Source organism: Urocampus carinirostris, chromosome 3 (assembly GCF_059441175.1).
Source record: "Urocampus carinirostris isolate Australia breed hairy pipefish chromosome 3, RoL_Ucar_1.0, whole genome shotgun sequence".
Lineage (NCBI taxonomy): Eukaryota > Metazoa > Chordata > Actinopteri > Syngnathiformes > Syngnathidae > Urocampus > Urocampus carinirostris.
In genome coordinates, this window is record NC_142351.1 from 31,542,278 (window position 1) to 31,565,456 (window position 23,179).

At 40.7% G+C, this 23,179-nt stretch overlaps 1 protein-coding gene across 3 annotated transcripts in view; it reads right to left on the reverse strand.

The window, feature by feature from the left end:
• trak2 (trafficking protein, kinesin binding 2) overlaps window positions 1–23,179 on the reverse strand; it is a 24,311-nt gene continuing 1,132 nt past the window's right edge. Inside the window, exons 2-17 of one of the 3 annotated variants that reach the window (XM_088331472.1) lie at window positions 21,186–21,293; window positions 20,859–21,050; window positions 18,045–18,104; window positions 16,340–16,416; window positions 16,147–16,263; window positions 15,758–15,973; window positions 12,965–13,043; window positions 12,719–12,849; window positions 11,154–11,228; window positions 10,936–11,073; window positions 10,781–10,860; window positions 7,914–8,054; window positions 7,567–7,847; window positions 7,068–7,499; window positions 4,307–4,406; window positions 1–2,142 (exon numbers count right to left, since the gene is read on the reverse strand). In XM_088331472.1, coding sequence (XP_088187598.1) covers window positions 1,425–2,142; window positions 4,307–4,406; window positions 7,068–7,499; window positions 7,567–7,847; window positions 7,914–8,054; window positions 10,781–10,860; window positions 10,936–11,073; window positions 11,154–11,228; window positions 12,719–12,849; window positions 12,965–13,043; window positions 15,758–15,973; window positions 16,147–16,263; window positions 16,340–16,416; window positions 18,045–18,104; window positions 20,859–21,050; window positions 21,186–21,240 — 2,892 coding nt within the window. In that variant the 5' untranslated portion in view covers window positions 21,241–21,293 and the 3' untranslated portion in view covers window positions 1–1,424. Of the gene's footprint in view, window positions 2,143–4,306; window positions 4,407–7,067; window positions 7,500–7,566; window positions 7,848–7,913; window positions 8,055–10,780; window positions 10,861–10,935; window positions 11,074–11,153; window positions 11,229–12,718; window positions 12,850–12,964; window positions 13,044–15,757; window positions 15,974–16,146; window positions 16,264–16,339; window positions 16,417–18,044; window positions 18,105–18,204; window positions 18,300–20,858; window positions 21,051–21,185; window positions 21,294–23,179 lie in introns of those variants that run through there. The other 2 variants (XM_088331474.1, XM_088331473.1) reach the window with 2 other exon arrangements.

Below are 23,179 nucleotides of genomic sequence, written 5' to 3' on the forward strand. Positions count from 1 at the left end.
CACATTTGCAATTGCTTTATTGTAAAATAAAAAAAATACACCAATTGGCAGCTATAATTTGCTTATCTATTGTCATCTGCAACCAGGTGACTTTCAACGAGGACAAATCTTAAACAGTCTAACTTTTAAACAGCTTTAGGGAACAGACCAACGTTTTAGGTGGGTCAAAGAAGCTGCGAGCTATAATGGATGAAAGAAAAGAAAAAAATTGAAAGACCTGCGTGCTCTTCCAAATTCAGACAAAAACAACAGAACACATTGTGAACGAAATATTTTGCCCAAAGCAATCGTGAGGGAAAAAAATGTAAATACACACAAAAAAGTGCAGAAATTAAGTCGAAGTTTGGACGGACTGGAACACAAAACATGCCAACAACAGAAATAGGGTAGCAAAAACAGCAACAATTCAACACTATTGACTTCTACACAAGGCCACTTATATAATGAGATATAAAAAAAGCAGTACTGGATGTGTCTTGTTTGGTTTGGACCTTTAAGCCACAACATGCCAGGACATGGATTCAAACACGTAATTTTTGCAGCCTAAATTATTGGAAAGGATCTTTGTTATGTCAGAAGTAGAGTAAGGCTGAAATGAACTGCCAAAGGATGCTCTCAATTCTAAATGTCTTTATTTAAATAGACGGACTGTCCCTAAGAAGTTCCATATCTTAAGTTGTGTTCCACAATCTTCCCCTTGGAAAAGCTTGGTGGGGAAAAACATTTATTTTTCAAACTATGCATAGTGTGATATTGGCTTACAATAATATTAAATACACTTTTTTATTTCCAACAATGCATTTGATTACTACGATTATATTTGTTAACATTAGTAAGAGTATTTTTAGGTGGCACTGTCTTTGTTTGCAAGACAAGAGGCTAGAATTAAATTTTTGGTGGATAAAATATTACCATTGAGTAAAAGCTGTTCAAAGTAGAATTGTGCTTTACATCCTTCTTAAAAGCCGTTTGATTTTGTGTGGCCACTTATAATACATCTGACAGTTATGTTGATTTTATGGGGGATGGGGGGCCTTTTCTTCAATATTTTTTTGCAACAAGCCTGAATTCAACCATTGATAACATTTACCTCCAAAACTGTCCCCTGTAACAACTTCTCCTCTTTCACATCTACATCCACAAAACCTTCTTTTCTGATTAAAGATAGTCTGTATCAATGTGCATCGTCTCAATAATAATGTCCATGTGGTGGTGTCTATCTTTCCCCTTGACAAAAAAATCCAAAGTCTTTATCAACGTACCGAAATTCCCACTGTGCCGAAAGCTAAAACTTTAATAAATAAAATCCTGTTAACAGGTAAAAACCTCAGTTCATCTTGCTTGTGCCTTAAAATCCAAGTCATAAAAAACAAGAATGATTTCAAGCTGCAGGCAGGTCAGACCTTTTGGAGCACTGATGGAGATTAGGATTCACCTGAATGCTGCGAGGTGTGGGAGGTGACTTTTGTGCATCTTTGTTTGAGGTTTCCCCAAGGAGGTGGGGGGATAGCCAGGGTGGTAGGGTGAGCGGGAGGCAAGGGTCGAGCTGTCGGTTTGGCCGCTCGTGCGCCAATCATCGCCGGGAGGCTGTGGTTGCGCCTCAGACCGTCCAGAAGGCTTCCGCCACCCGTCGACACAAAGGTGGCGGATGCTTGGGGGGGCTTGGCAATTCCCATCTGGCGCAACCTCTCCAGAAGGCTGATGTTAAGCGGGTTGGGGTCCGGTCTACGGGACGGGTTATCATTGGAGGGACTCGGTAAGTCTGGGTGCAGGGCGCGGCCTAGGTTCAATCCGTAAACGTCTCTCAGGAACAACTCAGCCGGACGGGATGCCAGGAAATTGTCAGCAGAGTGCTGGCGGCACTCGGATCCGGGGGAGTGCGAAGGTGAGTTGGGGGGTGTTCCCGGGAGGAGGCGAAGGAGGGGCTGCGGGGGTGTGGCTTTTGTACTTAATGGCGGGGTTTCTGTGGAGACTTGTGCAGAAATCCCTCTCTCCAGGACCAATTTGGCCAAACCGCTGGTGGCCACAGGGGGGCGACGGATAAGAAAAGCATCTCCTAGGCTGAGTCGACAGGGAGTCAGAGGGGTACTGGGACCTGTCCTCATGGAGCTGGGCGTGTTGGCAGTGGCAGATGACTGAGAACTAGAGAGTATAGGGGAAAAAAACAATCATGGCATCATACTTATCCTAAAATGAATGAAATGTTCAAAAACTGAGAACATGATACAGTCTGGTACCTCTTTAAATGAGCACTTCTAAACTCGGACATTTCAGTATACAAATTTTATTTGCAACAAAACTCTTGCTCGCTATACAAAGGGAAATACAGTTCACGAGCTGTCCCAGGGAGACCGCTCATTGCTCGTGACAACTTACCGCCAGCACTGGCTCATCCAGTATGCGCATGCAAACTACTACAGGCAAAGAAAATAATTGTGGTGTAAAACCGTTAGTGTGTATGTTTATTTGAAGTTACACTATCTTTTTTAGTTTACATTAAATGCGTACGTATCATCATCAGTCTCTCAAGCTCATACCTGTCAACCTCCACCAATTCTTATTATTATAATTAACTTTTGCAACTGCTCCTAATGAAGCGATAATAAATCTTACTAAGACAAGGTGGCACGTATTTATTCACTATGTCGAATACTGTAACAATATAGGCAGTCTACGATCACGTTGTAATCTGCTACCAATGACAGAGACGACCCGGATTAGAGCCGAAATGGGAAAGATGAGATCAGTCTTTTGAAAATGTTTCCCGTATAAAAATTGTTATACTGCATAGACAATTTGAAATGATCAAAAAATATATGCCGGTAAAATACAGGGAAAACAAATAAATTGACAGGGGTGGGATCTCTGTGATTCGTCCTTGCAACCACCAACCCCGCCCTTTTCCGCATCACGTTCTTTACAGCAACTCCTTCAAAATGGTGATAAACTTGCAGTTTATTTTTTCTCATATCTTATTAGTTTTTTTATGTTCAATTATTATTTGAATAATAATAATGGGGGTGCTTCGGGAGTATGGGGTACTGCACAGTCTTATCCGGGCTGTGCGGTCCCTGTATGCCCGGTGCCAGAGTCTGGTCCGCATTGCCGGCAATAAGTCGGATTCGTTCCCGGTGAGGGTTGGGCTCCGCCAGGGCTGCCCTTTGTCACCGATTCTGTTCATAACTTTTATGGACAGAATTTCTAGGCGCAGCCTTGGCGGGGATGGAGTCCGGTTTGGGGGCCTCAGCATTGCGTCACTGCTTTTTGCAGATGACGTGGTGCTGTTGGCTTCCTCAGCCCGTGATCTTCAGCTCTCGCTGGAGCGATTCGCAACCGAGTGTGAAGCGGCCGGGATGGGGATCAGCACCTCCAAGTCCGAGGCCATGGTTCTCAGTCGGAAAAGGGTGGTATGCTCCCTCCGTGTCGGGGAGGAGGTCTTGCCCCAAGTGGAGGAGTTCAAGTATCTTGGGGTCTTGTTCACGAGTGAGGGTAGGATGGAACGGGAGATCGACAGACGGGTCGGTGCAGCGTCTGCCGTCATTCGGACCCTGTACCGGTCTGTCGTGGTGAAGAGGGAGCTGAGCCGAAAGGCAAAGCTCTCGATCTACCGGTCGATCTACGTTCCTACCCTCACCTATGGTCATGAACTTTGGGTCATGACCGAAAGAACTCGATCCCGGATACAAGCGGCCGAAATGAGTTTCCTCCGCAGGGTGGCTGGGTTCTCCCTTAGAGATAGGGTGAGAAGCTCAGTCATCCGGGAGGGACTCGGAGTAGAGCCACTGCTCCTCCGCGTTGAGAGGAGCCAGTTGAGGTGGCTCGGGCATCTAATAAGGAAGCCTCCTGGACGCCTCCCTCGGGAGGTGTTCCGGGCATGTCCCACCGGCAGGAGGCCCCGGGGGCGGCCCAGGACACGTTGGAGAGACTATGTCTCTCGGCTGGCTTGGGAACGCCTCGGGGTCCCGTCGGATGAGCTGGAGGAAGTGGCTGGGGATAGGGACGTCTGGGCTTCCCTTTTAACGCTGCTGCCCCCGCGACCCGACCTCGGATAAGCGGAAGACAATGGATGGATGGATGGATATTATTTGAATTTGTTTTAGGCAATCAGGAAGAGGTGTTTTATCGCTATTTAGGGTTCACGTGGATGCTTTTCGGAGGATGGGAGTGAACCAAATCATTTTGAATTATTTCGAGAAATTTCGCTTGTTAGGTGAGCAATTCAAGCTACGAGCACGATCCTGGAACGAGTTCAGCTCGTATGAAGTGGTACCACTGTAGTGTTATGGAAAAATCCCCGTGAACTGACCTATTAGTGACTTGCGTGACGTCACAAGGATGCAGGATACGGCAGGTGGTCCAAGTGAAGGTGGAGAAAGTGGAGCTCTGACATTTCACTGGATTGCGGACTGCACACAACAAAACATTGGAATTATGTCCAATCGGTCAAAGGAAATCTAGATCGCGTATAACAAAAAAAACAAAAAAATATCCACCAACAGTATACAGTCAATAAGAATAGGGGCCAGACCACAGATTATTATTTCATAAACCCCATAAAAAAACTATTAAAAAAGGAATATAAACCCCAAATGTTTTGCATGAAAAGGGGGCTGACTCACATACTAGTAAAAATATCAAACGTCAATTTTAGAAAATGAAAACAAAAGGAATTGAAAAGTCTGTAGGTTCTGAACCATGATTATGCATGAAGAATGCTGTCCCAAACACATTTGATTTTTTTGTAAAATAATTGATTCATAAAGACATGATGAATAATGTTACAGCAGTAGAATTCATTGTCCTATTGTTAAAGACGATGCACTATTTTTACAATATAGGCCAGTCTCCAAGCACTACATTGTTAATCATTTTGCCTGTATATCATGACATTCTTTTATTCATCGTTTTTATTATGCGTTTACCCTGGAGTGCCATGCCTAATCTTCTTGCTAACAATTTTTACTACATTGTTGTCGATGACAGAAAGGACAATTCAACTCAATGAATTACATATTACTACGATGAACAACTTTATACATTTTTATCAGTCAGAACCTGATGGAAACATCTGCCGATTATAGCAAAACAAACAACCCCTTTTACAGATGAATGTATTTTTTAATTTTATTTCACTAAATAAGCAGAATAATGTTCCGACTCGTAATACAGTTTTTTCCACTATAAGGAGCTGTGACATCATTCAATAAATAAGCTTTCTATGGAGTGGACTGAGCATGCAAGGGTATTGAAGTTAATTTTTTTTAAGAATTTGTAAAATCAATAATTGGTATTTGTTCCTGCTAAATATTGACAACAGAATCAAAAAATCCAAATCAGTTGAGTCTCTAGTGTTTGTATGAACATATTTTACTTGACTGAACCGTTGTACGATATTTTCAGCTTTTTGAGGCACGCTTTAAAAGCGTAAGGTGCAACCCCCAAAATTTAGAGTATATAACAAATATAAGGTGCAGCGACACTCTCACAGAAATAAAAATGTACCGTACTTTTCCGTAGATTAAACAGTCAGATTATATCACTGAACACAGTGACATAACATTGGATGCTACGGGATCAAACCTGGATCGCGGCCCCACCATATCCTATCCACTAGATCACTAGAGATACAACACATGAAAAGGAATCATGTTTTATCTCATAATCTCGACATTCTTATTTACGGTACCAAAGTGTTGATGCCATAATTGGACCAGAATGCAAGACTTTTGCCTGATATTAAATCGGTTCGTGGTACAGAAAGGTTTGGTGACGACTGAAATACAGTATTGTGTCGCTGACTCACAAAGTCTTTACGAAACGCACCAGATTCTGAACTGAATGACGAGAAAGGCACTGACAGAAGTAATTCAATCATTCATAACTGAAAGAAGAAAAAGGTATTATGGGAAGTAATTTGGTCACTCTGAAAGATATAAATAATCGCATGGCCGCACCACTGCAAAATGTTTGTCACTGAAATAAAAGTATGACTTCTAAAATGTCCTCTTCTCAAAACATTTTGGTCATCCTAGCTCAGTTTGTACAGGGATATGACACAATAAAAAATAAAAACAATTGGGAAAAAACACAACCTAACATTTCAGTGTGTCTTGAGCTTTTCTAAGGCTGCAAATTTATCTACTGATTAAAATGTTTGAGCTGAGAAATATGTAATATATAAATTTAATACGAAAATTTAATCATTTTCTGTTCTCCCATTTCTTTAACATATCTGACACCATGACTAAAAAAATGTGATGTTGAGATGAGACGTAAAAACTTTTTATGTGTTATTTGTAACCCTAGTGATGTAGTGGATATGATCTGGCACTCTCTCTGCCACGATTCGGGTTCAATTCCAGTTACATCCTATGTTATGCAATAAAGAACAACCATCCACATCCCTTGCGACCTCATGGTTAGGATTTGGTGCTCTTACCATTGCTATAGTGGGATTGTGGACGTGTTCTTAAGGATGGGCAGGGCACCCGTATGATGCGGCAGGGGTAAACCAGTGAAAGCTGTCGGGCCCTGCTGTTGAACAAAAGAGTGTGTTGTGTCACCCTGACCCGAGTGACATGGCCGCTTTCTGGTTTCCCGTTTCATCTGGAGGGACGAAAGCATGACCAACTTGGGTGCCGAGGTGCCTAACTTGTTTGGGTGTTTGGGCAATTGGGTTGGCCATGGTCCCCAAAAATTTGTGTTTTTTTTTGTTACTTATTTCCCTTTTATTTTCTTTGTTATTGTATGTGTGTGTCTTGCTGTCGGTCGCCCCTCTTGAGGGATATGACCAAGGTATATAGATAGGTAGACCATTGCTATCTGGATTTATCCCGTTGCCACCATTGCAATTCAATTTTGGTCAAATACAGTAACGTATTTACAATATTGTCCGCATATAGGGCCCACGGGATAAGAAGGAGCATACTTAAATTTCTGGCCAATTTGGGGGTTTTAGGTGTGCCGTATAGTCTAGAAAATATGTTGCAATTAAATTATTTTAAAGGACAAATCCAAAACATAAACCCATTTATCAAAACATTGCTCGATCTGCATGATACATTTACCTGATGTAGAGGTGCTAGGCTGGACATTTGCTGTGGAAACATTTGAATCTGAGTGAGACGATGAGCCAAATGCCTCAGAGGCGGAGCTGGACAGTGGACGAGATGGTGAAAGAGGAGCGGCAGGAAGCGAGGTATCTGAAAGCTTCACATCTTTCTTCTCCTGGGGCGTAGATGAACAACACACATTGAACACGATGCCCCCTTCCTCCTCGTCTTCCTCTTTCCCTCTCTCTGATGCGCCTTTTTCCAAGACGCCAGCCTCCCCCTCTCGGAGCACTTGATCCTCCTCGTCTTCCTCCATGTCATTCATCCGATAGACATCATCCTGGGCGAGAGGCCGAAACCCCTTGGTGACGACACCCGGATGAGGATCGAGGATGGTGGCCAGGTGGGGCTTGGCGAGCTGCTGCCAATGATGCAGCGTCAGAGATCCTGAAGACAAAAAAAAAGGGTCATGGAAAAGCCAGAACCAAGCCCAATTCTGGCTCAAGTTAGTTACCTTCCATAGGTTTGACAATCTGAAGCTTCTCTGGCAGGAAGGTCTTAAAGACGCAAGAGCCAATGGAAAGTTCTGACAGATTGGAAAAAGATGAGAACACGCTGCCCATTGGCGAGCTGCAGCCGCTTCCGGCGTCCTGAGTCTCAGCCCCGGCCAAACTCTGCATTTTTTTCTCCCGTTCCGCCTTGAAAAACTGGTGCTCGGATAAGAAGTTCTGCCGTCGTAATGACAGTCGATGCAGGGCTTTTGTGAGATCATTTCCACCCAACTGCACCTCATCTCTTTGAACAGAACGTTAAAATCAGTTAAAATCTCTCAAATTTTGATTGAACTGAGCGGTATCTTACCCCTGAGAAGAGGTGAAGGGCTGGGCGGTCATCACCAGAGAGTTGCGTCCAGAACCAGGGATTGGTGGGGTTGCTGAATGGGGGCGGGATGCTGAAGAGTTGATGGAACGGACTGTCTTGAAGACTCGTTTTTGAGATATCCTGCAGCGCAATATACGTTAGGGAGGACTGACACAATATTTCGGCGCCAACATCCTAAAACTCATTTCCATTATTTCACTAGAAAATACTCCCAGCTGTTCACTGAAAAACCCTTAATAGTACAATCTAAAAAACTAATAGTACAGTTACAAATTAACTTGAATTTAAAGAGTTGCAAAATGTTTTGGTCATAATTAATTTAGCAGCCAATGGTACTTTTAGTCTATACATCAATGTCACCGTGGGATTCTATAGTACTAAGATGAAAAGGAATATACTATACAGGAGAGAGTCACAGCTTTTGAGCAAAATGCACACAGCAGTCATACTTTAAGAAATTTTGCTGGCAAACACTATCTTTCTAAATGTTGAATTTTTGTTCAACTATATTCTTTAAAGATGTATAACATTAACTCTTAAATGTAATTAATCAGCGTGTCCATCTAAATTAGAGGTGTCGAAGTCAAATGGACGGAGGGCCGAATCAAAAATTTATTACAAGCCAAGGGCAAGACAAATGGAATGTTTAATATTTTTCAAACGACACATATAGATTAGCCAACCTAATTAAACATAATGAAAAGCTAACAAAATATTCCATGATCAAATAAATAAAGCGGGCAGCACGGCGGCGCAGTGGTTAGCGCTTGTGCGGCACAGTTCATGTCATGGGAACCAGTCGTGGGTTCAAATCCAGCTCCAGACTTCCTGTGCGGAGTTTGTATGTTCTCCCCGTGCTTGCGTGGGTTTCCTCCGGGCACTCCGGTTTCCTCCCACGTTCCAAAAACATGCATTTCAGGTGAATTGGCCGGTCCAAATTGTCCCTAGGTGTGAATGAGCGAATGAGTTGTCTGTCCCAGTGTGCCCTGTGATTGGCTGGCAACCAGTTCAGGGTGTCCCCTGCCCACTGCCCGGAGATGGCTGGGATGGGAGCCAGCCCCCCCGCGACCCTAATGATAAGCAGTACGGCTAATGAGATGAGATGAGAAATAAATAAAGCAATATTTTCTTATGGCACAGCCATAATCTTTTATATTCAGCAGGCACTAAAGACCATTTTCATTTCGATAGAAATTCCCGTTACATGAACATTGTATGGGAGAGGCTGCTAATGCTAGTTTCTAAAGTGCTAGTCACAGCTAAATACCCCTAAACCGTTGACAATAAGGTACAGATACTTAACATAACAGCTTACAGCTAAATCTAAATATTTGCTCACTGCTTAAAATAGGAAAGAAAATATATTTATTAACTAATTTTCGAATGGTTTTAATTTTGAAGATGTTAGATATTGCCTCAGCAGAGTTAGACACAATTATTCAGGCACCACTATAGTTTAGATTTCAGTAAATGTGGGCTAAATTTACTTCAAGAGAAGAAAAAATAATAACAATTTTCTATCCTTTGATCAATGTAAACCTTTTCTAAAATATAATTGGTTTGAAATACAATGAAATAAATTGCAAATATATATTCAATAAAACACATTCTCCAAGAATTAACATACGGCGGAAAGAAGTACACAATAATTCCTGGTGTATGAAACAATAAAGCATCAAGATGATCTCAGGGGCTATTGAAAACCCTGACTTTGACACATGTCATCTAAAAAGTTTTTGCCAACATGTAATAGCTTATATGCCATCACACGTGAAGGCTAGGCTAACGTATAACATGAAACAATTATTTTCTTTACATTGTTTAACAGGGCAGCACGGCGGCGCAGTGGTTAGCGCTTGTGCGGCACAGTTCATGTCATGGGAACCTGTCGTGGGTTCAAATCCAGCTCCAGACTTTCTGTGCGGAGTTTGTATGTTCTCCCCGTGCTTGCGTGGGTTTCCTCCGGGCACTCCGGTTTCCTCCCACATTCCAAAGACATGCATTTCAGGTGAATTGGCCGGTCCAAATTGTCCCTAGGTGTGAATGAGCGAATGAGTTGTCTGTCCCTGTGTGCCCTGCGATTGGCTGGCAACCAGTTCAGGGTGTCCCCTGCCCACTGCCCGATGATTGCTGGGATGGGCTCCAGCCCCCCGCGACCCTACTGAGGATAAGCGGTACGGCTAATGAGATGAGATGAGAGAGAGACATTGTTTAACAGTAAACTTCAATATAAAGAGTGTTCCCCATCTTTGGAAGTCGGTTCGATTATTTTTAACTTGTGTTCTTTGGTGAAGAGTTTTTTTTAAATGGAGTTACAGACAACACAAATCTGATGTATGTTCATGTTTCTTTCTTAATTGAAGTATATGTAAGATGTTAGTTTTTTATGGTAATGTTATACCAGGAGTTTAAAATAAAATCTTTTGTGGTTATATTTTTAAGAAATATCTGGGGTTCACCACATTTTTAACCCAATACCAAAACTTATTTCTGGAATAACAATTCTAAAAGAAAATGCTTCCCTCTGAAAAATGGGTGGCCTAGTTTTGAAGGAAATACCTAAAAATCTAAACATGATATATTCTTCCCAAAATAAATGTAGTTCATTGTGAATTATAACTCTTTCAAATCATATTTCCTATGGTTTGATGAACAGCCACTTAGATAGAAGCTGCTCTTGATACTTAAAGGCTGGTATTGGCACGCTTTCGCCCATCCCCAGTTTTAACCATTATGTACTAAACTATTATACACTATGAATTTTGTTTCTAACTATATGGCACTGTTGGTGCACATTTTAGTCAAAAATACAATCTAACACTACATTTTCACACTAGCTATTTTACCTTTGGTCCTGAAAGGCCGTCTCTTCCTCAACGCACAGCTCTCTCCGCATTGTGCCTTCAATCTCAGCAGCCAGTGAGTCCTGAACATGTAAACATTTATGAGAACGATGCGGATTGTAAAGGAATGTTCTTCACAAGGGAGTTCTCTCGTTCACCATGGGGTAGAGGCCATAAGAGAGATGCCGCCGCAAGCCAGAAGGGGGAATGTTTTTGTTGCGGAGCTCCCGGATCTCCTCCTGGGACTCGTGGAGCATTTCGACACATTCTGCGTTCCTCTCCGCCAACTCGTTTAACTACATTAGCATATCATTTTTATTTGTTGTTCAGTGAAAGCACCTTTAAGATGAGTCAGTGTGATTGCATGACATAGTACCTCTGCTGTGAGTTGTCTCTGGGCCTCTTTGGAAGCCTGTAAGTGGATCCTCAGCTCCTCTTTTTCCAAAGCCAGCTAATAACAACCAGGACAAAGTTAGACATTTTAAACTGAGTGATAATAGAAGTGCATATACACGTCAAGGTGGAATATTTATAACTCCTTTACTGCCATTGACGGCTGTAAATGCGAGCCTGGCAAGTTCATTGCAAAGTAAGAAAATACAACACAAGTTTATTTTTCTCCTCATGTAAATTGTATTTATTAATCGTTTTAGATCAGGAGTGTCAAACTTATGTCCTGCGGGTGGGATCAGGCCTGCCAACGGATTTAATCCAGCCCACGAGACAGTGCTGAGAGCAGCACAAGGCAAGATGAGCCAAACCACGTCAAACAACGAATGAGTTTTAAATATGTCCACTGGATGTCGCAAATCAGTCCCAAAGAAAACCACCCACTACAGTTGTATTTGACGATGATCATTTATAAACCAGAGAACGTTTGAGGAAACACCTAGCCTGATGTTATTTCACTCAAAATGAAAGTCAGACGCACAGTTTAAGGCAATACGATTTTACTCCCATGTGGTCAGTGGATGCCTATCCTACCCGTAACATTTTTAAAAAATAGCACATGGGTGCCTTTGCAAAGGTTTAAAGTAGGTTTAGGTCAGGGGTGGCCAAACCGGTCCTTGAGAGCCGCATGTCCTGCATGTTTTTGGAGTTTTCTCTGTTCCACCTCAGGTGATGCAAATTTTTAGCTTATTAGCAAGCTGAGTGGGAGCTTGATAATGATCTAGGCGAGTGGAATCACCTGTATTGGAGCAGAGAAACTCCAAAAACATGCTGGACTTGCGGTTCTTAAAGACCGGGTTGGCCACCCCTGCTTTATGTACTTATATGTAATAGACAAGATGTCTAACGGTGAAGTTCCCAAATACAGGCTAACATTTGAATTGGAAAATAAATAAAAAGCACAAAAATCAGTCATTTAAATCATATGCACTCTTTATCACTCTCCAATTTGTATAAGTTTCCCTGAGTTTAATAAACTCTAGTGGAAATGATATATTTTTTAATATATACACAGTTAACAAACTCTATAAGAGTTTAAAGCCAAATGAAGAAAAAAAAAAACATTGGAGAAAAAAACCCTCAATAATCGTTTTAATTGTGACCTTCCAGTATATCCCAAGCCCTACAGCTAAGGCACATTTTTTGTGCCTATACTTCACTAGTCTGGCACCGTCACAGTTGTTTTTCAACCAAGGGCCCACTGAGCTAAAATAAGTTTGTCACCCTGGATTTAGATCTTCTTTATGGTGGCTTTTAGATCATGATGCTTAGACACCATTGAACTAGATGCTGTAATTTCAACATGTCATGCCTATGTAACATAACACTTGAATTTTACTAGCTTTTTGTAGTTGAAGCTTTAAACACCACAAATAATTGAGCTTAGTAAAAAATACTGTTAAAAATGGGTAAATTAAATAACTATATTAATAAAGTATTGAGAAATTATGTTCTTTTACATGCATTGAACATTAAAACTTGGCCCCCCACCTCTTTCACTCGATGCTGCAGCTCTACAATTTGGGAAAGCAACTGAGCAATCTCTTCCTGGTGTCTGACCAGCTCCTCGTTCTTCTGGGTCAGTTCATCAGTCATAGACACCATCTGACTGTTGGTATGACCTGATGTGAGCGAGGCCAAAAAACACAAGGTAAGAAAAAAAAAAATTAAAAAAACAAAGCTTGATCATGTTTTTCTTTTAAAAGTATTCATGTTGGTATTTTAAAAACAACTCACGGAGCTCTTTGACACAGTCGCTCACAAGTTTCTGTTCCTTCTCCTCATAAGTTATGGTCTCCCTCTTCAGCTGGCTGGCCTGAGATAAGTTACAATATTGAATTTTGGGCGTATCTTCTATTGTTTTATACAGTGGTACCTCTTCATATGAGCTCAATCTGTTCCAGGATCGTGCTTGTTGCTCGAATTGCTAATGTAACATGTGGATTTTCCCGATATAAAATCATTAATAAGTAATTGGTTGCTCCTGTCCTGCCAAAGGATCAAAGTGAACCCTAAATAGTTAAAAAAAACATCTTCCTGATCATTAAAAACACATTCAAATAGTTACTAAACATTAATTAAATACAGTAATAAGATAATATTAACAAAATAAAATGTGAGTTTTTTTATGAGTCGCCATAAAGAAGGTGTGCGCATGCTGCAGAGGTGTTGGAGTAGAAAGCTGGAGGGTGCAGGGCGTGTGATGGCGCGTGACTTTTGATGATATGTAAGCACTTACTGTACACTTGAAATTAGCTAAGTGTAATTCTAAACGACAGTGAATACACACATTTTTACAGCAATTTTTCGTGTTTTCATTCATCACTTTCTTTTGCCTTTTGAGCTGGACTCGCACAACTATCACTCTCAACACTTATTGTGAATTACAAAAAAATATCCACGAAAAATTGTCTATGCCTTCACTTTAAAATGTTACAGAAATGTGTAACGCAAGAGGCGTTGCCCGACCAGAGGATACTTTTTAAGGATGTTTTTATTTTAATAATAATAATAATAATAATTTCCTTTGTATTGTCATTCTTTGTAACAATGTACACAGAACGAAATGTCGATACACCTGACCCGTTGTAGCGAGTCGATGCAGCCGCAGCCAACAGAGGGCGCCGCCATTATACCAATTAGGTATGTCTCGGCCGAGGCGCGAACCAGCGACCTCCCAGTCTCAAAGCGGGCACACTACCATCTAGGCTACTAAAATAAAAGCCGTAACTTCCTCCAACTTGGCCAGCGTCTCTCTAATCTCCTTTGAACACACCAGCTTCTCAGGTTCGCCCTCCTCTTCCCTGTTTTTTTTGAAGCACCTTAGTTTGTTGCATTGACTGTACGTTTTTTTCTTTGATGTCAGTTCCTCCACCTGCTCTTGTATACATTTGTTGACGTCCCCCTCACCTAACTCCAACCCCATGGATTTTCTGAAGAAAACAACCTAGTCCAACACCACGTCAGACTCTAGTTAAGGATTGAACCCTTCAATGTCCCTTGAACACCATGCTTTCTATCATTTCTTGCTTAGTTTCAATTGTCATCGTTCTTTTTTTCTCAGACACCTTACCGTTTCCCTTTTTGGAACTCAGAGTTTGGGTCACAAAGCAGGAGATGCTATAAAATGTGATTAAAACAAACTTAGATAGATAGATTGATAGATAGATAGATACTTTATTCATCCCCGCAGGGAAATTCACATTTCCAGCAGCATCCCTGAGCCGAGACAATACAATAATAAAGCAAAAAGAATACAATATACAAATACCCAATGTGACGTGCAAATGCCCACTGTAGCGTGTTGTATAGAATATCTAAATAGTGCTACACAGAATAAATATTGCAATAAAATTCGGTAATGTGCAATGTAGGGGGTGTGCTTTAATGTGGGCTTTTACTCTGCCGGGTAGAGGTAAAGAGCCTCATGGCATGAGGAGGAAAAGATCTCTTCAGTCTGTCCGTAGTACAAGACAGTGACAGCAGTCTGTCGCTGAAACTGCTCTTCTGTCTGGAGATAATGCTGTGTAGTGGATGCGATGGATTGTCCATGATTGACCGCAACTTTTCCAGTGCCCGTCTCTCAGCTACTGTTGTCAGGCTGTCCAGCTCTGTGCCCACAACAGAGCTCGCTTTCCTCGCCAGTTTATTGAGACGAGAGGCATCCTTCTTCTTGACACTGCCTCCCCAACACGCTGTCGCATAGAAGAGGGCGCTTGCCACAACTGTCTCATAGAATATTTTCAGGAGCTTTTTGCAGATTTTGAAGGAGGCCAGTCTTCTTAAGAAGTAAAGTCGGCTTTGGCCTTTCCTACATAGAGCTTCTGTGTTGGCAGTCCAGTCCAGTTTGTTGTCCAGCTTCACACCCAGGTATTTGTAGGTCTGGACAAATTCTACACATTCTCCTTTGAGGTTACAGGAACCGGGTGAGTTTTAGTTCTCCTGAAGTCCACCACCATCTCCCTGGTCTTGGTGGTGTTCAGGTGCGGGTAGTTTGCGTCGCTCCATCGGACAAAGTCCTGAATCAATTTCCCGTACTCCTCCTCCGGCCCATTTCTGATACATCCCACGATCGCAGTGTCATCGGCAAACTTTTGCACATGACAGGACTCAGAGTTGTACTTAAAGTCCGATGTATACAGAGTGAATAGAAACGGAGAGAGCACGGTCCCCTGCGGAGATCCTGTGCTTCTAACCACAGTGTCCGATGTACAGCCCCCCTGTTTCACATACTGGGGTCTGCCTGTCAGGTAGTCCGTAATCCACGTACTTGCTGTGGAATACAGGTCCTTTACAGGTAAAGCCAAAGGCGCGGAATCACGTGCCTGATGGCGGGGGGTACATGTGCAACAGCTGCATGGACAGAGCTGATGTCGGAGAGCAGTCACGGAAATATTCGACTGCTCGTGAACAAGTTCTCCTTCGTTAAGCGAGGTAGAATTTTAAAAAAAAAAACTTGTGTATCGAAATTTTCGTGTGCAGAGGTGCTTGTATAAAGATGTACCACTGTATTTTGTGTTGACCAAGTACCTCCGATCTAAGGGCTTGGTTCTCCTCCTCAAGATCCTGCAGCTTACACTGCATTGACTCCAGCTGGCTGAGTGCGGCAGCAGCACTTCCATTGGCTAGCTGAGGTTGTTTCAAAGGTGTTGTTGCGCTCGAGTCTCCGTCACACTCCTCTGACGCACTGGCCACCATACGAAGCAGCTCATCCTTCTTGCTGAGCTCATGCTGTAGCTGGTGAACCTGGACAACGAGCATGTTTGGGAATAGAAAAGAAAATGGTACACAATATTGATCAAATGTTTCAAAATTAACGGTTGCATGTAGTAAAAATTGACACAATTATAATTGCTAATGTGTCTATGTGTGTAAGCAAAAAAAAAAACCTTTCACTGTATTTAAGTATTCTTAATTACCTGATCCAGGGTCTGTGTCAGCTGCTCCTCCACAGCCTCATTGCGCTCTTGCAGGAGGTGGTTCCTCTGCAGAAGTGATTGTCCGATCCGAGCAGCCAGTTCTAGGTCTCGGTCGCGCTAACCAGCCAGAACAAGACTAATTATGAAGGGAACTTGCCGGATCCAATACAACTACACGTGGCGCTATACATACCTCAGCCAGCAGGTGAGTGACAACTTCGATGTCATTGTATGTCTTGGCCATTTGCTCTGCACGATCAGAACTGAGAACTGACAATATAGAGTGAGATCAGTTAGAGAACAGTAACAAGCAAGAGGCACCAACACGTCTGGTAACATGTGCATGCAAACATGCACAGTCACAAGAAACAAGACACATTTGTGTAACATGTCAGCTTTTAGGGACGTTTTGACCACTAGCAACTTGAATTAGAAGGTTGCAAAGAAAAACTCAGGTAATATACGATAACATTTCCATTCCTCCTACAATGTATTTAGTCAGATCTTTGATATTATGTGGGCCATTTCCTCCGTAAAATAGGAATGCAACTCTTTAGGTTACTCATAGAAACATTAACATTTTAGTAATAATTTGGATTAATTATTCAGATGTGAAATTGTGTTAAAATATTAAAGTACAATTTTAGTATGTTAGCAGTGACGTGATAATTCCTGAAGTGGAAAACAGCACTAACTGATATAGGTCATACTAAAGTTGGAAAAGCCCACATTTCATTTCCTGGATGAATTGTCCCAAATGACAAAACATTAGGTTAAAATTTATAATATTGTTATTTCTGTCTTGCCATTGGAGGATGCATGAAAACAGACTTTCTGGAATAAGTATGAGTTGAAGAACTTGAATATCATTCACAAAAGAAAGTACTGACTACTAATAATGTTAACTCCTGGCAAATGTGATCAAAATGTGTTATTTTACCGTTTTGCTGCCACTTTTGTCAGCCAAATAGCTGTAATAGTACCTAGATCTTGAAAACTGCAAACAATGAGACTGTGATATTGGTACTCGTGCTGCCAAAGGTTTATGCCTTCAAGTTTTAACTAAGTTAAAGTTTATTTAAGAGTAAAAGCTGCTTAAACTCAAGATTTAAGGATGCTTAAAAACATTAACTTTGGAGTTAAAACTTTAATTTTGAAAGGACTGATTGAGATATAAGATTACACCCCCCCCAAATAAAATATCTGATAGATATCTTTAAACAACTACATTTCCTGTTTTTTGATGACGCAATACCTTTCAGACTTGTATTTTCTAAATTCTAATACTGACCATAAAACTGAGACAAATAGTCACGACTACCAGTTAGACCAGGTATCTGCCCGGTATGACACCTGGTATCAGTATTTGGCCACCCCAAATTTTGACCAAATATTGGTTGAAAACCTCAAAATTGTTTAAACAAGGCCTGAGTGTCAGGATAAACACTGTGGTTTGGCTCATCTTGCCTTGTATTATTCACACATACTTTTTACCAAACACTGATTTTTAACAACATTCTTGAGCTGCGAACTTTAATAGAACACCACGAAAACATGTCATATATTTCCGTGCGATCAGGTATTAAAAGTCTGGTGGTTAGACACCACTGAAGAAGAATGTTGACCCTCCCAATTCACAAGGCTGTAAATTATGTTGTATCCGTTGTCCTCATTATCAGAGGAGGAATTTCTATCTTAGAACAAAAATGGAAACGTAATTGCAGAGTAGTTGCAAGTGGTCATCTTGTGACACATTACACATAACCATGATGACAAGACCACACTAATCTGACAACTTGTGACGATAAAGTGAGCAACCAGGTGAAAATAAATATGTAGGACAACACAGAAGTGCCAGGCCTCACGATAACACTAACAAGATAAGTAAGAAAAGATACCTTTCCAGATATTGAGGGAATTAGTTGGGAAACGAGAAGGGTGGTCCAAAGCGAGATACGCTAGTAAGATAATTTAAAATAAAAAGGGGAGGATAGAGAATAATAAAAACTTTGCAACAAGGCATAGAGAAAATGCTAAGAGAAAGAGATAAGTCCGTACATCTTAGTAACAGGTTAGTTCTACGTCTCCGTTTTTTAGGTCTCAATTGAGCACCTGAATTTAAGTCACCAGTGTTGTGGAGAACCACCTTTGTCCTGTTCAAAGACAAGATGAAGTTCTATTTAATCAGCGAGGAAGCCACTGGACACACTCATTGACCACGTGTGGTTCATGTCCATTAAGAGAATTACATATTTGCTAAGGCATTTTCCAGCTGGTGTTGTAATCCGAGACCAACTCTGACCTCGGGATGTTAACAAAGATATGCAACTCAGCTCAGTGTAGAATAAAGAGCGTGCCATTTTTGTTTGGCTCCATGCTTCACTACTTTGGTTTAAGTGTCAGTTGTAGCCTAGAATCGCTTGTAGTAAGGTTAATGATCGCTACAAGTGTTTGTGTTGACTCTGAGTGTTACAATATAACAAATGAACTAAAACCTTTCAGAGAACTTCTACTTGTAAACCGAGCGACACTCAGGGTGTAATAAGATGATTAAAGTTGGAAAATTATATATTAAGGGGCACACCTTCTGCATTAGTTAATCATTAATAAATATCGATTTATTTTTTGTATCAGGCATGAGTTGAGCATGTACACCATTAGAATTTGGATGAATAATAATTAAAAACTACACTGTTCAAAATGGAAACATCCAAGGTTCATTACTAATATACTATTTTTTACAACATTACAATTTGTTTTGATATAAAAATAAGAAATACATACAATTGGCAAGACCATGTCAGATAGTAATGCAGTGGTCTCTATCGTGGTGCGCATGGGAACCAGGTAGCCCCCTAAGAACAATTGAGTAGCCCGCAGACAGGTTCTGAAAATAGCGTCAGTAATGGGTCGTTGTGATTTTTCCAGGAAATTTTTAAACTGCATAATGTTTTAGTGGTTGACTGAGCCCATTTTAACTAGACCTCAAATAAGCTTCAAAAACGTATATGACTCCAGTCGTAGAGGTTCACAATTTTGCTCATTTATTAAAAAATAGGGAAAACCAACGGAAATAAGAATATAAATACTTTATCAAATAAACCTTAAGGAAAAAAAAAACAATTAAAAGCAGCAAAATTGGCATCACGTGAAGCAAACTAAATCAATTTGCAAACACGATTGTTTTTCTTGTAATTTTATTTTATTAATTTTCTAACTGGACTTTTGGTGGTGTACCTATACTGGTAAATAGTTACAATGCACGCTAAAATTAAAAATCAAATTACTATTAGCTAATAATTAATAAATACTATAAAGTGTGTACTTGATATAAGTGTGACTAAAGCATTCAGCATGCTCAGAGTTCCTGCACAGTGCGACAACTTGACTACGTAGTTTCCAGGCGCTTTTTATGCATCAAATGTAAGTCCTATAATATCAGCAATTAGATCTGGCTAGGAAGTCGTACTTATGAGTCTGTGGGTGTTGTGAAGACTACAACGTACAAACGTTTATAAAATGAAGTACTCGACCGTGATCAATTGACCATTTAGATAAAACATATGCCGTTGCTTTTTCATGCACACGATTTTGTGGGTATTGTTTAGGTCTACTTGGTCCACACATTCACACTACCTTTTGTTGTAGCTGAGACTTCAACTATGTGTGGCTTAAAAAACATAGGCCAGGGCCTGCTGAGTAATATGAAAATCAAAAGTTGTTAAGCAGCCAATGCTCTAACAAGGCATTGAACTACTGTGCATGAGTTTGGGCCATCCATAGCTTGTTTAATAATCATACAACATTGGTAGAGTAATGTGTGTAGGAAAAACGCAGCATTTAAAGGTTAGAGTCAAAAAAAGAGTGAACAATATTTGATTTAGCTAATTATCCAAGTTATTTGACCAATTGTTTAAGCATTTCATGTACCAATATGCATTTAAGTCGATCTGTATCCTCAACTGACCTAAAGGAACAATGGAACTGAAGTGAGCTAGCTATTCCTTGAGGAGCATTGGCCATGTTGGAGCACACAAATGAAAACTAAAGGACAACTGGATTTTCTTGATAGTCACATTTCATATATTCCAAAAGAAAGGAAATGTGTTGATACTGTACAGTATAGGCATTCTCACAAATAGACACTTCCTGTTTTTCAAGGATTTTACTCGGCATGCAACATACACACACAAAAATAGATACACCCTTCAAAATCCCTATACTCCCTAGAGGTGCAAATGGGTCACTAAAAACCTCTCCCTCTCATCTTGCCTCTTCGATCTACTGCAAACATACACGCAATGTCCTTGAACTGACTTTGAAGGCAGAACAAATGTACAGGCAGCTTTGTTTCACAATTCTGTGCAACTAAAGACAGTTTGAAAGCATAAAAACTAATATTGTCAAGGCCAACATGTGATGACCACGTGATGAGTCAGATCCGCTGTAATCTACTGTGAGGAGGATTAAAGAGTGAAAGGGGAAAGCTCACGTGTCTAATTGACAGTTGCAAAAGCACATGCAGACATGTACACGCAATTTACTCCAGGTTTGAACTCTTCTTTCTTGACTTTATTGCTAGGTCACATTTTATATTAAAAACCGTTTTAATCGTATATTTTATGATGAAGCATTTGGGGGAGGTTTGGGGGGTAATTCCAAAAGTTATGTTGTCTATACCAAAACTGAGTTATTTTTGTCACTTTGCTTACCCATATAGCGGAAAGTTTCCTCTGCCAGCAGGGGGGAGATGGCGCTATGCTGGGTGGGGCCTTCATCGGGGGAGCAGCTGGGGGAAACCACCCAGTCCTGGCTGTCCGACAAGTACAACGACCCCGATTCCACAGAACCAGAACCCAGTGAACTGGAGCCATATGGCCTGCTGCTGCTCCCCAGGCCCTCATCTGTGAATCACAAGACATGTAGACAGGATAAGATGATATGATAGTAACATGGTTTGCTTTTTCCGACTTGTAAATAGCAATGTCCTCTCGCGCCATGTTGGAAGATAGTGATCAAAAAATCTGTAGTGCATGCACCTGTCTCCGTGCTAGACTCCTTCTTCTCCACGGCTCGTGGTTTGACTTCAAACATGTTATGATGGGAAGGTGGTGTAGGGTCACATTACAGAGGCCTCACATAATTACCTGCATGTATATGGGGAAAAAGAGCACACACTTCCGTTAACTAAACAGTTTGCTAAAATATTTTACGTAAATGTTCTAATGACCAACTAATTCCCTAATATCAGACAAAAAATATATATCAAGTTATTACTGTATTCATATTTGGCTAATTTTTCAAGTCCCTGCAACCCTACTGAGGATAAGTGGTGCAGATAATTGATGGATGAAGAATCTATCAATGGTATTTAAAATTGACAAAATTATCTGCCAACTGGGCAAGATTTTTTCATTTTCCAAGTACCTGTAATTATTTCAGCCCTTGCTAATTGTGACAAAATTCATTAGTAGCTTTATGTAAAATTAATTTAACATCCATTCCATAAAATCTACATTATGTATTTGTATATTATTTACCACATGTAACTTGTAAAACAATCCATTTCAGTTAGATTGTGTACTCCATACAAACGTCTGTAAAATATGAAAGAACTACATTAAGAGACACAAATACATAAAAGATAAAGACTAATGGAGAGCCTAACGGACAAGAAAAACACAAATTATGAGGAAAATTTTAAAAACAGCGGCTACAATCAGGGTTTGCACACCTTTTTAATGGCAAAATTCAAGCATTTTTACAGGCTTTCTAGGCCAATTTTCCTATTCCTCCAGTACCATTAAAAGAAGAAATCTGGTGTGAATCATGTATTTTGCAGAACCACAAATATATCTGCGATTTACATATGCGGTTTTTAATCTTGCCTGTGCATTTATCAAGACATTATTTTTAGAACTTGAGGAAATTGCTAACACATGAGGAAATCTTAGCAATATGTATGCAAATATTTTTAAGACAAATCCCTCCATATATAGATGTTGGGTGAAAATATCAGTAATATATTACTTACGTTTTCAGTTGCAGTAAGTTCTTACATTACAATTTAACACCGGGAAACGCTACCTTGATTTTTTACATGGGCCATGATAAATGTTCACAATATTTATGTAATTCTTACACTAATACACATTTTAAAGATCCCTGATTAGGTGTAGCATGCCCCTATCCTCTTGGGAGCGACCCGTTGTGGGCGATGACGCTTAATAGGACAATACAAACTAATGCTAGCTGCCATTAGTCACGAGGGAAGAAGAAATGCAATGGCAAGTCAAAGCCACCAGAGCAGGCAGGTCGGCGTCATTTCTAAGCAGACTACTTTTTTTTCTTCATTAAAGTTGTGGTGCATTGATTCAGACTGCCGAGCAACATCTACAAGACCTTCACCAAAAATCCAAGCATTTTTTAATCCTTGAAAACACAACATTAGAATTCAAGCATTTTAAAAGATTTCAAGCATAAGTTCAAACCCAGTACAATTCAAAATGCACAGTACATACAGTCCTATATTCATTTTGTTTCGATTGAAATAATCCTGCTATGCAACACAGCAATTGATAAATAGCAGTCTGTAAAAAAAAAATAAACATTCTTCGAAATAAAGTGAAAGTGTTTCTCCACATGCTAGGCTGAGCAAAACACAATCGCCTGTCATTGACCCCAAGCAGACACAGAAATGTAAAGAGCACGTGTAGGTGATAGCCTAAGAGCGTCAGGCAAAGAGAGATAGCAAATCCTTTGGAAAAGCTGGTCCTTGGCTTACATAAGAGAAGGTTGCCTGAAAGTGTTTGGCAGATTGATGTCATGCAAGTAACACTGCTGCCATGATGTGAAGGACTGTACTGACCCATCAATAGCATCAGATAATTTCACTGAATAGTTGCACGCACAAGAAATCCGAGGGCTTCTGTTGCCATACACTGTGAATGAACCAGATGTTGCCAATACGATGCTAGTAGGTGACACCAATTGCCACCCAGGACTCCAATGGCCAGCAGGCTCATTCTAATAA